The sequence below is a fragment of the Athene cunicularia genome (genome assembly GCF_003259725.1).
Source record: "Athene cunicularia isolate RWA chromosome 3 unlocalized genomic scaffold, athCun1 chr3_part1, whole genome shotgun sequence".
In the NCBI taxonomy this organism is placed as follows: Eukaryota; Metazoa; Chordata; class Aves; order Strigiformes; family Strigidae; genus Athene; species Athene cunicularia.
The window spans coordinates 12,100,345-12,115,300 of record NW_020799097.1 but is presented as its reverse complement, the minus strand read 5'-3'; the positions used below and the strand labels follow the sequence as shown (position 1 = coordinate 12,115,300).

The 14,956-nt window shown below is 37.1% G+C and overlaps 1 protein-coding gene across 5 annotated transcripts in view; it reads left to right on the top strand.

Annotated features, from left to right (window-relative positions):
* Nucleotides 1–14,956, top strand: part of VSNL1 (visinin like 1) — an 88,686-nt gene that overhangs the window by 36,378 nt on the left and 37,352 nt on the right. For all 5 annotated transcript variants that reach the window (XM_026844887.1, XM_026844890.1, XM_026844892.1 and 2 more), the window contains exon 2: nt 824–990. In XM_026844887.1, coding sequence (XP_026700688.1) covers nt 829–990 — 162 coding nt within the window. In that variant the 5' untranslated portion in view covers nt 824–828. The remainder of the gene's footprint in view (nt 1–823; nt 991–14,956) is intronic.

The following is a 14,956-nucleotide window of genomic DNA, read 5'->3' as shown; positions in this document are numbered from 1 at the left end:
CACATCAAAGGACCTGGAAATATCTCAAAGGGCCAACATGAATAGTACTGAAATTACTATATTTACACATGCATATTTTGTATTTCTGTATGGTTTATATTTGATATTTATCGGTGTGGATACAAAATGTATATAACAAATGTAGTGGATATCTCCAGAGTTAACAGTGATGAACTATAAATCAACTATTGTGTATCAACTATGCAGTAACTATATGCATATAATTCTACTTATATGTATACATATGTGTATATATACACATATATGTGCAATTGTATAAGAATTACATTTGTTTTTCCAGTTTGGTTTCGTCATTTCTTGAGACCAAGTGTGTTCTCTTGTATTGCTTCCTCCCAGTGGATCATCTAGTGCTGTATGTTACAAGCCTGTCTGTCCACAGCCTTGTACCTGTGAGGAGTAGCTGCTAACATGGGTGTGGTATCAGAAAAGATTCTCAAGACAAAGATGAATTCTGTGAACATCCCCAAATCTGTGAAAATTTTTGTTAAATTCACAGCAAAAATCATGTTTTTTCAGCCTTAGTGTAAAGAAAAGCTAGAAATTACCTAATTTGAAGGCAAAGGAGCAGTCTCTCTTCAGGCCTTAAGACTCCCAAATGAATGTTTTCTTTTTAACCATTATAAGCATCTAATAATATTCAAGCATAGCTTAGGTTCTGATTCACAACTGAATCCATGAAGATGAGTTTGACTAAAAGCAGCAGCGTGTACAAAACAAGTGATGTGTTCAAGCTTTGTCGCTAATTCGAATTTAAAATGTTCACAGCAATTTGGCTAATTGTATTAATTTATTCCTTCTTAAGGCAGAATGGGGAAACAGAATAGCAAGCTGGCCCCTGAGGTGATGGAGGATCTGGTGAAGAGCACGGAGTTCAATGAACACGAGCTGAAACAGTGGTACAAAGGATTTCTAAAGGACTGTCCAAGTGGTAGACTGAACCTTGAGGAGTTTCAGCAGCTCTACGTAAAGGTAAGTTATTTCTTAAGTTCCTATTATTTGACCATAGAAAAGGTTGCAAAGTAATGTAAAGGAAACATATGGTCAGTCATTTAGACTAACAAATACCTTTGCTATGAGAAGCAACGGTGAAGACAATGAGATAAATAGGAAGTGCCACCCTCATCACACTGGCGATTTATATAGCTACAGTGACCAGAACCAAAAGTTTAATAAAAACGCTGTGATTTATTCACAAGAAATTGCACTCTGTAATTTATGTGCCTCTTTCACCTTCAAAGAGTGGTTGTGTTCCTGTTCAATAAATGGTGCTGTACCCGTGTAATACCACTGGAATATAAACCATGTGAGTGCTGGACCTACTCATATAAAATTCCATCCTCCTTTTGGTTTCAGAAGTGGTGAAGTTTCATGACAGTATGTCCTGCAGAAAAATTATGCACTGTGCACAAAGGATTTCTTTAAACTTTAAGTATTGCCTTTATTTTTTCCTTGATGTCTCTTTGCTCTTGTTGTATAGGAAAGGAAAACCAGTCTGCTTGGTTTATTTTCTTCTTATTTTTCATTATTTTATCAAGTTCAATGTAGTCTTTTCCTTATATTTATTATTATATTTTCTGTAACAAGAAGAACATGGGGGCAGTATAAGAAGTGTATTCATGTTACAAAGATAATTATATTTTAGTTCAGAATTGAGTGTCTGCCTAAAGGTCAGAGTCTTCAAAGTAATTTTAATTAGGAAAAATATTGGATGGTGATGATGAACGGTAGGATCAGAACAGTTCATAAATACAATGTGAGGCTGAATAAAAATTTAAAAAGCCTTTCAAATGTAAATAATTAACATTGAGCACACTGACAATTTCTGCAGACAAGTGGGACTGTCTTTTCCCTTAAATGCATGCTACAGTCCTTCCCTAAATTTCTTCAGCCTTGAACCAGATCAGTCTGTAAATTATTACCTACCCCCTTTTTCCTTCTAATGAATGGTCTAACAAAACTGCTAACTCCAGCTTACATAAATAAGCTTCTGTCCTCGTATTTTAATATTTATGGCTTCATCCTTATTTTAAGAAACAACTGACTTTGTAATAACTGTTATTTTCAGATGAAAGAATTTTTACTGCCTCAGGTCTTGTGCTTGTTATTGACTGATAATTTATAGCTTCCATTTTAAACAGTATGCAGTGCACATCCAGCAAGACCAGACGTCTAATCATTTCTCATACATGTTTCTGAGGAAAGTAAATGGTCTTTACAAAATATGATTTCCTAATAAAGTATGTCACATGCTTAACATCATTATTTTCTTTTTGGTAAATTGCAGTAAAGGGATTAAATTTTGTTTTCTTTTATGATTTTATATGTTGTGGGGAAAGATATCTTCTGAAAATAGCTCTCAACTGTTAGAACTTCCTGCCTTCAAAGGGGTGTTTGAAGTGTTCACAGATACTTCACAAGATACTTTACTCATGAAGAAATATCAGGGAGTAAATTCAATATCATGTTTACAAAAATGGTAGTGCAAAAAATAACACGAAGAGCACAGCAGTATTTTGCTCTTGAAATTTGGAAACCGCTCTATAGTCTTACTAAGCTGCAATATCTGACTTTTAGTTTATAGCCTCATATTTTTATATATGCACATCAAATAAGATTGCCTCCCTTGCTTTGGTGCTGACGCAGAAGTTCCAGACTCTTTGGTAGTTACAGGTTTTGAAATCTGCTCTGTAATGGTACTCTCGTATATTTAGTCCAGTTTATTGTCATTCTGCATATAATGTCTATCCATGTACAGGGTGAAATACTACTTTTTCAGAGAAGAAATACAATTAACTGTAGTAAATCCAGACCTTTACTTCTCCTTCTGCCATAGAAATTCTTGTAAAATCACAACCCTGGGCTCCCTGAGGAATGTTGGCTATGGTGGCATCTTCTATGCCTGACCCTGCTGCTGGCTGCAGACAAAACCCCACATGTGAGATTTGATCTTTTCAGGAGGAGCCACCAGCAGGAGACCCAGATCATTATGGTTACATTTACAGCATTTCAGTTCCTTTAATGCATATTCAGGGTGAAAATACATGAAGCTTGTATCGATTAGTAATTCCTCTGCGTGAACTTATAGTTGGGAGGGATGACATTTATCTATTGGACTGAACTGGATTTTATTGAAGAAGATTTCCATAAATCAGTGTATTTGGAAAAGAAATACAAGACTTACCTTCAGTTCAGGTTTACGTTTTCTTAAAATGACTTTGTTGCTATGTTCATGAGAGTTGTTCAGTGCACTTCCATGTGTTATTGATAAAAGGGTGTTGGTCATCTAAGATGCAAAGAAAACTCTTCTTTTACACACACACTGTAGAAAATATCCTCATCTTAAAGAGCAAAAACATTTTAGATTATATCAGGGGCAATATTTTGAGGTGATTTTCGTGGTTATGTCCACTTACTTCTCTTCCATTATAATTACAGGAGGGGCACAGAAACTGCAATCTTGGGGCACAGAAACTGCGTCTTTTCAGATTAAATGTAACTAGAATATGTGTCCTGGGATCACAATTTATTTCTTTATCTAATGCCTACTAATAAACTAGAGTTGGCCTGAAATAAAACATCCAGAACACGTGTGATGTGGATGTCAGGTCCTCAACACTAACTCTTCCACTCTACACATTTGCATCATTTGTACTGTTGTAGATGAAGACTGTATTGACTAAAGGGGAAATTACTCTAGCTTGGCTTGGAAGCTTTTGCTATTGAAGTTTCCATTATGAATACAAATCATGCAGTGCTTAAAATAAATAGCAGTTATACAAACAGACTCTACAGAAAAATTATTAGCAGCCTTTTAGTGGAAGTGTCTATAAAAATAATTAATCCAGAACACCTTTTTGAAATAAGCAGGTTGCATATTAGCATTGTATGCCATCCAACAGGTTCATTAAAGACGTTGGTACATTTTTGGGTGGATAGTTTCTTCACAGGATCCAGAGTCTGTAGAAAGTTATTAGGCCTCCTGTTTTCCTCCATGGTCCTGAGTGAGGTGAATGTTCCAGAAGCTTTTAAAATAGTTTATTGAAGAATTGTTCATATACTGTAGGCCCAGAGCCACAGAGATCTAAATGACCTCTCCTGCAGAGAACTATCTAGGACATTAGAAGTCAAAGCAAAATCAATGACTGGACTCCTTTTTCTTTCTCTCATAAGTAATTAAGATAATGTGAATGCCTTATCTTTACCGTAGTAGTTTAAGTACTCATCAAACTGTAGGAAACTGAATCAATTATGATGTCCCTGTAAAAATTTTGAATCTGCACTGCACACCCTCTCATTGCTATACCTGTGATGGAATATGACCTTCTGGACTGCTGGCAATATCCCAAATAATCTCTTTTTTTCTGCAGGAAATAGTGATAAGTACCATCAGACAGGCTGAAACCTACAATTTCCACCTTCAGAGAGAATATCCTAGCCATTAAGCTTAATCCTTGCTTGCTTTCTTCATTTTCCTTTTTTCTATCCTAAAAAGTCCTTCATTCTTTTACCTTACATAAAACATCATTAGCATTGTGGGCAGAGAGCTGAAGAAATTAATATACAAAATTGTTGTTAAAACTGAATAAACCAATAAAACATTCTGGACTGTTCCTGTCATTCTTTAGGGTTTCTTGCAGTCTAGAGGGCCAAATACATTTTCCTTTAGATCTTTTGAATTCACTGGGTTTAGATGAATATGCCCTAGAGTGTGTAAGTGTGCATAATCAGTGCTAATGTTCACAGGAATTATGCATGTTTATTAAGTGGAAAATAGGCTTCTATATTGTGATACTTCTTGGAACTGGGTCACTGAACATGAGAAGCATATCCTCTGGATTAATAACAAGCACTGATGGTCCTTTAACTGAAAGGGTGGGGTTGGGAGTGATCATGATATAATGCTAACATTAAATAATTTACTTTGTGAATGTATTGCACATATATTATTTAGTATGTTTTGGGGTTTTATAGATAATGTTTAAATGAAAAAAATGGTAACGCTATTTGATTAATTACAGTCAAATGGTTTGTCATATTTTTGGCTTCTATCTCACATTTCCTGCCTTGAAGGGAATTGATTTCTAGTCCTCCATTTTTATGTGTAGAACAAAAGAATCTCAAAAATCTATTGAAATTTAAGTGGATATATTTGCAGCCTCTTTTTCTCTATCCAGATTTTCAAGACAGACTTGCATCTTTCTAAAGATGGCACAGAGCTCCTCAAAATGTTAGGTTAGAGCTGCGTTTCAGGCTTTCAGTGGCTGTGAAGAAATGGGATTCCAGAACAGCACAGCTGTGCTTACAGATGCCCCTAACGGAGATGTTGCACTGACAGAAACTGATTTTCCTGGTATCATCACTTTTAACTGGAGGAGCTGTGCTGCTTTTACGAGTGTGGTTTGACCACTTAAGTTCTCCCTATAATAGGAGTGCTTTTGGGGTATATTATACCAATGTTAGGTATATTATACCTATAGTATATTTAGTAGGTATATTACACCAATCCTGTACTGCTAAAGAACTACAGCATGTTTTGAAATCATGCAGATTATCAATTATTTTAGCCCATGCTGTTTCTACCGTCCCAAAGAGCACATCTGGGATGCTAGCAGTCTTCCTGGATAATATGACGGTATGTTTGTTGGATGGATCACCTAAATTTAACCGCAACACAGAAAACATCATACGTATTTATTTATAAACATGATTCGAAAAATTCTTTAAACAGTTTAATAGTACTGTTGTGTAACTGAATTTTTAAAACCGATGCAGATTAATAAAACTATTGTTGTTATGTTTGAGACAATGAGAAATAGCATCGGATACAAACAAGTAAAGCAATGAATAGCTCTGATCCAGGACATTACAAGGTGGCTCTATAAGAAACAGCAAATATTGAAACAGGCAAATAGAGGCTAGACAGAAATAACAGTAACATTATTGGCATCAGTGGAAGTTTTGCTTTAGGCACATTTGTAGAACAATCCATGAGGTAAAGATTGTTAATGCATTCTTAAGCACTTAATACAAATCTGCACATTTGAGACAATTGCAGTAAAATCATTAGAAACAAATACTCCTAAAGAGTAAAAAAACTTTCACCAGAAGTGCAGTGAAAGTTCCTGTGAAAGGAAAATTAATATAGCATAATCCAAGAGGCAGTATTCTGAAAAGCAAATGTGTTTGTGGTCCAGTATTATCACAGGGGAATGCTTTTCAGGATGAAGTATATGTTTAGTGCTCCAAAGCTGTATTAAAATTGGGTTCTGATAACTTTTAAAACAAAAGAGATTGCAATTGCTTTTCATACAGGACTTGGTAAAAAAAAAAAAAAAAGACATGGTCTTGTTGCGTAGATGTTTTCCATGCAAAAATGCTTTTGCCATTATTCCTCCTCCTCCTGCTCCTTCTAAAGATGAATAGGCAGGTGCTGTGCCAAAGTACAGGTCTACTAGAAAACCACATAAGAGGCTTATTATATGTTTCAAACAGAAGCTGAGATTGTGCTGCATGAATTTTAAAACAAAGGGCCAGAATGCTTCTTACATACAAAACCAAAATCAAACAAACCCCAAAGGTTGTTTGAAGCTAACTTTGAATGATCTGGGGAAGGGGAGGATACTGGTAACAGGCTCTTCTGCTGCATTTCAGTCTCTGCTCTAATCCCATGAAAATTAATGGCTGGATTTTATATCATTTTACAGAACATCTTATAAGATCTGGTTTTAGTAAACAGAGTTTTAAAGATCAGCAACCATACTGAAAAATAAAATACAATAAATAAACATGGATTCTCATTTAGGCTGCAAAGTAAAATGGAAACAGTAATTTTCAGAAGAGGACCAGCATGCTGAGTAGTGAACTGTTCTGAAAATATGGCTGTAAATCACAACACGGGACACTAAGAGCCTTTAACAATGTAAAATGGAGTCAGTTTAGATTGAAATCCTAATCTCGCTGAAGCTAATGGGAGTTCTCATTCCTGATCCTTATTTAAGTGCTTAGGACTGCACTGAGCTCTTAGAATTGTTTATCATCATGAGACCCAAGTCCTGGAAGTCTGGTGCAAACCTATTAATGTCTAGTTCTACAAGCTGGATCTAGAGTCTGGATAGCTTCTCTTGTCATGTGTGCAGAATGTATGCATTGCGAGTTGCCATTTGAAGGCAGCAGTTACTTAAAAACTAAGAAACTAAGTCTGTATGGATGAGTGGTGAGAATAAGCATCCTGAAGTTAGTAAAAAACAATTTCAGAGGCAAAGAAGGACGTCTTGGTTTGGGTTTTGTTTTTTTTTTTGTTTCCAGCATTATGGCTAGTGGCTAATTTTAAAGGCTAAAACATATTTTTCTTTGCTTCTGTTGCAGAGCACATAATGGCCCATATCCTCCAGATGATCTCTGGAGACTCTAAATCTAGAAAATGAGGAAGTCAGACAATTCTAAAAGATTAAATCTAAATAGCTACATCTTAATTGCTCCAAATAGCAGCTTGTGGAGTGTCCAGGCTAGTGGAATGAATCTTCCTGATGCGTGAACAATTCAGTAACATATGCTGATATCCTCTTTGTGAGAGGCAGGAATGATGGTTACAGGAATCCATAAAGCAGTCCAACTGTCCAAAGGCATCTCCAGGGCTTACAGAGTCAGCAGATGTGTGGGTATGTGAAGGTTTAGTCCAAACCTTTGATTATTACTAAGTATTGAATAGTTCTGTAATTCTGTGGTTCTATGTGGCTCCTGGAGGCAACTCTAAACTAACATCAAATCCAAACTACTGAAGAGAGGATGTCCAGCCAGGGCAAGACGATCCAGCCTGGAATGCTTAAAAAATCTTGCCATGTACATGCATGCCCTAGTTTCCAATATGGCCCAGTAAAAGAATCCAGTCTGGGTAAATTTTCCAACAATAACATGCAGGTTACATGTACTTCATCTTTTATTTTTAAGGAAGTTCACCAGTTCCAAAAACTGTCTTGTATTTTTATAAGAGACCTTGTTCTTTTACAGCTTACTTTTGCTCTGTGTTGGATTCCTCAGAGAAATCAAACCGATGAATTTAGGGTACTGCAATTATTTCTGTAGCAAAATACTGAATTCATTAGGATTTCCCTGAAGGGTAATACAGGAGTGGTGCAGCTTGGGGGGAGAGTGCCATTGTTAACACAAAGTATCAAAGACCTCAAAGAAACAAAACCCAACAGGTCAGCACCCAAGTCCCATAGCTGTTACAGCATTCAGGTCCACTATTTGTTGTAACAGTGCTTATTTTACCGTTGTTAAGGAGTCCTCAGAGCTGTTGTCAAGGCTGCTCAGTGGTTCACTGTTGCAAAAGTCAAGTGTTTTGGACTTTTTTCGTCCTGAAAATTCCTATTTCTTAGCTCCATTCATACCATCTCAGTGCTTTCCTTCTCATCACAAGGAAAAGTCTTCACAAATCCAGTGAAAACCCTTGAGGATGTACAGTGGAGAGAGGGAGTGGTAATACTGACTGTACTTTTTTCAGAGATATTCCCTTTTCTTGCAATCTAAACAAAATAACTATGAGTGGAGCATATAAAGTCTCTATATTATGTATGGAGAGTTGAGATACAAAGAAGTTAAACCACTTGTTCAATGTCTTTGGCAAGGTCAGGGTTGAAATTACTTCAGGGGTCAAAATATAAATGGCCCTTATTTTATTTCTTTGGAGTGAGGGTTTTTATTTCCTACTGAATGGCTTGGAAATGACTTCCTGAGGTCATACATGCACATTATAGTATGGCAATTCTGGCCAGACTTTAATCAAATGTCTGCTTTAGATTTACACCATGATCTGCACTCTACAGTTAAACTGTGACCATGTCTTAGGAGAAACCTGTATTTTAGGTCTTCAGTAGCTCTGATTTGGAAAACTGGATCATCCTAGTTCTGACAGCTAGTAAGCATGTGTTTTTGTTACTTGAGACAAAGTGAACTAAGGTCTTTTGGGGACTTCAGCTTGTCACATTTCTTGAACTATAAACATTTCTGGTCTTTTAAAATATAAAAAAACCTGTTTGGTATTACAGGGTTCCTGAAGAAGACTTTGAAAGTAGGGCACTTCATTTTAGCACTGGAACAAACTAATATGATTTAAAGTATTTTGGTTTAAATCATTGAAATGTTTTCCTCTAGTATCAAAGCCTGCTTCCAGTATCTCACTTGTACACAAGGCCTGGGGCTGAAAACAGCATTCTTGTTTTGTAAGGCATGGATGAGAACTTGGTGCTCTGAACCGAGTCCCTTCACCCTGATGTGACATCTGTGACTCCATGTCTCAGGTTCACCTTCACCTTTCCTCCCAGGGAACTCATCAGTTCTTCAGAAAATTAAATTACTTTAGTGATAAGTACTTCCAGAGCTTCCCAGATGGACAGCTGTAACTGTCGCTGTACCTGGGTATGAATACTGCAAAAACTAAAGGGGTCTGATTAGTCTGGACTATGTCTCTCACAGCCATGCATTGCATCTCAGCCTGCTCCATCTGCTTGTGGTACTTTGATATGGCACATCACTACTACCACTGCATCACATGCTGCTGTGGGTAGCTATATGCAGGTAATGAAACATCAGATTTGTATAGGGTTCTGTGGTATGGAGAGACATTTGGGAGCTCGCTTAGTTACCAAGTTAAATGTGGGGTTTGTTATGTAGTTATTTAGTTGAGATTCCAGTCAGGTTTCTAGTAATCATAGTCTGAACATTTCCAGTACCTTGGGATATCAACTTTCTTTCTCTTCAATGAGAGTAAATTTCCATCTTTTCATGTTTAATTAAGGCTCATAGGAATAGACTATTTGCACTGACAAACCTATTGATTGCTGAATTGAGATGACTTACCACGACTTGGCACGAGAATTAGCTAGCTATCATAATTTTATATTCAATCACAAACAAATCAAAATGAGAAAAACATATGGTTTGGAAGATAAAGTAATCAACACAAGGAAATTCAGACTAGAGGAGATTTTGCCATTTTGCTGAAATACATATGAAACATTCTCAGAAGACGTTGGTGTAAAATCCACTTGTGTAAGAAGTTGCGAAGTTTGGCTGTCTGGTTGCATGGATAGCCCAGAACTGAATATGCAGCTTTAAATAGAATCTCCCCGTAGTCCAGAGAAACAGCAGTGTAAGCAGAAGTGTAAATCAACACTACAGTTCACCTCAAAGTGAATATTAAAGTCAATTGGGGATTCTTTCGATGTTAACAAAGCTATTTAAAAAAAAAAAAAAATTCTTAGGTCATTAATTTAAATAAGATTTTGTATGGACCTTTTCAGCAGCTTTCAACAGAAGTATATTCAGTTGCAGTTATTTCTAGATGCGTGTCCACTTTCATTTGGAAGGATATGCCCCAGAATTGCTGTTGTCCCTTACTAGGAAATTACACGCCTGTATGCATACTCATGACTCTTCACAGCTTTCTTTGACAGATATTCACTAATTTGCTCCTCCCTGTCAAACTGATCAGGTTAGGAGATGGTTAAAGCCCTATTCCAAGATACACGGGGTTTGGCTATGTGATTGCTGTCCCTAGTGCTAATACCAAATACAAAAGAACTGATTAAAACAAGCAGGCAGCTACCACTACTTCTTGTGACTATGTTGACTAGATCTGTGTCCCTCTGCTATAAATACCTTTTTGGTAATGGAAACACGTTTAATTATGTTGGTGTTTATTAATGTAGCAATTACAGTGTCTGTTTTATAATATGTGTCAGTGCAGATAATTATGTAATTAAACTGTGTATCTGAAATGATGGAGTTGTCTAAGAATGGACCAATTAAAACAAGAAATTGTGCTGTGAAAGCCTTACAGGACTCCACAGGTAAAACCTGCAGATGACTTCAGGAGATGTCCTCCCTCCTAGCATGGATGTGTTTTCACCAGAATAAACTCCAGCCAACTGCTTTTCAGCCAGCTGCTAAACACGGGTAGCTGGAAGGTGATGCTCTTTGGACGTGGTCCCAGTGAAATGCAGATGTCCTTAGTTCCCTTCACAGTCTCCCTACCCCCACACACATGCCTTAGCCCCAACGGGAGAGGATGCAGTTGTTCCTCCCACTAAATCACTGCATCCCACTTTCCCTCTCACAGGTGCTTTCCCTCTCACAGATTCTTTGCCTCTCACAAATGCTTTGCAGGTCAGGTGCTGTCCCTTGTACTCCATTAACACTCCTGACTTCATTCAGGAGTAAAACACATCTCCTTTCCTCAGGGTCCAATTACTACATTTCAATACAAAGCATCCTCAGCAAATTGAGTCTTGTATTACATGTGGGTTGGTAAACTTGCTACAAGCATTATATACACACATTAAACTTCTGATTGCTTGATTAGGACAAGTCATTTAGGTGACAGTCCACCACTCTGAGTTCACAGTTGCATAATGGTGACTGAATCCCAAAGTTTTCTTAGAGGAATACAGTCATGCCATTTCATGGAAATCTGAAGTCACAGAAAGTTACAGCTGAGCATCAGCTTCATAGTAATGGTACTGCACACATAATTTTCATTTTATCTCGGCTGTTGCTCATTTGTGCAAAATAAGGGATGCCTTACCACTCCGTTTATTACTTTAGAAAGTCATAGTTCTCAGTGTTTGACTTTTGAAAATATAATGTTCATACATGGCATTTGTTTGGTTTGGGCGTTTTTAAAAGGAAAGTATACTTCGCATAACACTTGGCTTGAGAAAGGTACATTTTCTGAGTGCCAGTGTATGATGATTCTTAAAAAGCCATCCAGAAAACTGTCATTAAAGTCTAGAACAGCTCTTGAAAGCATATCTAGTGTCTTCTATATTTTTTTGAGTTGGAAGAAATACTGGTATATAAAATAGGATTCTGAAAATAGGAGTTATAATACTAATAGTCATATTTAATTGTAAGGGTGCTATGTTAATCTTGGCTTGAAGAAGCAATTATTTATCTATCAATTAGTTCTTGCTACACTTAAATAGAGTATATGACAAGGGAAACCTAACAAATCAGTGGCCTTGTGTTAGAATTGCAAACTCTCTGCCACAAATTAGCCCCTATGGTGTATTAGACTATCTGCTCATTTATTTTTAAGATTCTTTTCCCTGGAGTTTTTCTGTATAGCAGGAAAAAAGATGTTTAATGGTCCTGATGTTATCTTCACAGAGACTTAAATTCTGGGGTTATTCTAAAGTACAGCCAAGAGTAGGGAGAATAAAGACAGTTTCTGCTTCCTGTATCAACTACCCTGGGGTATCTTTGAAGCATGAAAAATCATGAAAAAGAGCACTAAACATGCTCTGAAACAGCATGTAAGGAAACCCTCTTTTCACTCTCAGAAAATTAAGTTGCTTATACAGAAAATCACCCGCAGGTCCACGATAATAAAACTGCATAAAAAAATAATTCTAACAAACGGTAAATCCTGGTCTTTGTTTTCAGCAGTTTCTTTTAAAGTGATGTACCTCTTTGTTACCTCTGTAAGAATTACATTTTGCCAAAGAAATCACATCTGTTTCTGAAGTCTGAATTTAACACATTCAGTATAAAAGTTATAATACATACCCAAATTTATCAAAGACTTTTGAAAATTATTAATTTGGCACACAAAATTCTAACAAGCATCCTATAGAAGTGGACTATCAGTGGGAAATTAGCTCCTGAGCTCTATCCAGCAGGCAATTGTCAGTATGAGATAAAAGAACTGCATTCTGGCTATCCAAGGGTGGAATTTTTCCTGCACAGGCACAATAAATAGTTTTTGCTAGCAGTAAAGAGGCTGCCAAATCAACCTATCTGAATAAAAAGTATGTTGTGCTTTACACGTGGGAAAAGTGCTCCAGAACAGTTAATCCCTGTGAAAACATTATCCCTGCATTATCGCCAATAGTACTTGCCTTCAGGCAGTTTTCAGCTATTTGTTTCCATTTTCTATACATGTACGCAATGTTCTTTATTTCTATGTGATTGTTCATCTCAGTCGTTTTCTTTGCTCTCATCTATTCTGGGCTCATGCACATGCATTTTACATATTGCCAGAATACTTTGGGCTATATTTAAGTTTCTAGATTCATAGAAATAATGTTGTACAAATAATACTATGAAAGCAAGAATGTAGTCCTAGGACGACCACTGATTTCTGTGGGATGGCCTATGTCACTGTGAAGTACACCAGTGGCAAAGAACACTTTCTACCTTTTATTCTTCTCTCATGTAGAGTAAAAGCCTGGAATGATATAAAAATTCCATGGAAGTCCTGTACATGTGTGGTCTGAGTGAGTTCACATAGCTCACTGGATGAAGAAGTCTCTCCCAGGTTTTAGTGCCATCATATTGGTGTAATAGCTGAGTCAGGGGACAGCTGAAGTGGTGTTACTGTGCAGACAAGATGTCTTGCAGACAAAAGAACAAGGAGAAAAAAACCCTCTTTACAAGAAAAGCAATCCCTAGATAAAAAGATGAAGAAAATGACCCCTAGATCACTTACTGTATAACAAAAGGAAGCAGTAACTGCACAAGTCACATGTATAGGAAATGGAAGTGTTATGGTGGAGGGTAAGAGTTTGACCAAAGTGAGAATAGTTCTTTAGTATAATCCATGATGGATTAAAATGCATTTTTTGAATTCTTAAAACTCATTGATTGTATTAGGGCCTCAATTTTTATTATCACTGGCTACATTCACAGAATGCAATATAATGAGAAAACTTTAGCGAGGAGCAAAGTGCCCTCCTTCTTCTTGGAGTGGGCCAGAACATGCAGCCTTGGCTTCTCCAGACTCCTGTGCCATCCTGGCTGTCAGGCATGTCGTCTTGAGCTACATCCCCATCTTTTTCTCAACCACAATGTCCTTTCCTTTCCTTTCCTTTCCTTTCCTTTCCTTTCCTTTCCTTTCCTTTCCTTTCCTTTCCTTTCCTTTCCTTTCCTTTCCTTTCCTTTCCTTTCCTTTCCTTTCCTTTCCTTTCCTTTCCTTTCCTTTCCTTTCCTTTCCTTTCCTTTCCTTTCCTTTCCTTTCCTTTCCTTTCCTTTCCTTTCCTTTCCTTTCCTTTCCTTTCCTTTCCTTTCCTTTCCTTTCCTTTCCTTTCCTTTCCTTTCCTTTCCTTTCCTTTCCTTTCCTTTCCTTTCCTTTCCTTTCCTTTCCTTTCCTTTCCTTTCCTTTCCTTTCCTTTCCTTTCCTTTCCTTTCCTTTCCTTTCCTTTCCTTTCCTTTCCTTTCCTTTCCTTTCCTTTCCTTTCCTTTCCTTTCCTTTCCTTTCCTTTCCTTTCCTTTCCTTTCCTTTCCTTTCCTTTCCTTTCCTTTCCTTTCCTTTCCTTTCCTTTCCTTTCCTTTCCTTTCCTTTCCTTTCCTTTCCTTTCCTTTCCTTTCCTTTCCTTTCCTTTCCTTTCCTTTCCTTTCCTTTCCTTTCCTTTCCTTTCCTTTCCTTTCCTTTCCTTTCCTTTCCTTTCCTTTCCTTTCCTTTCCTTTCCTTTCCTTTCCTTTCCTTTCCTTTCCTTTCCTTTCCTTTCCTTTCCTTTCCTTTCCTTTCCTTTCCTTTCCTTTCCTTTCCTTTCCTTTCCTTTCCTTTCCTTTCCTTTCCTTTCCTTTCCTTTCCTTTCCTTTCCTTTCCTTTCCTTTCCTTTCCTTTCCTTTCCTTTCCTTTCCTTTCCTTTCCTTTCCTTTCCTTTCCTTTCCTTTCCTTTCCTTTCCTTTCCTTTCCTTTCCTTTCCTTTCCTTTCCTTTCCTTTCCTTTCCTTTCCTTTCCTTTCCTTTCCTTTCCTTTCCTTTCCTTTCCTTTCCTTTCCTTTCCTTTCCTTTCCTTTCCTTTCCTTTCCTTTCCTTTCCTTTCCTTTCCTTTCCTTTCCTTTCCTTTCCTTTCCTTTCCTTTCCTTTCCTTTCCTTTCCTTTCCTTTCCTTTCCTTTCCTTTCCTTTCCTTTCCTTTCCTTTCCTTTCCTT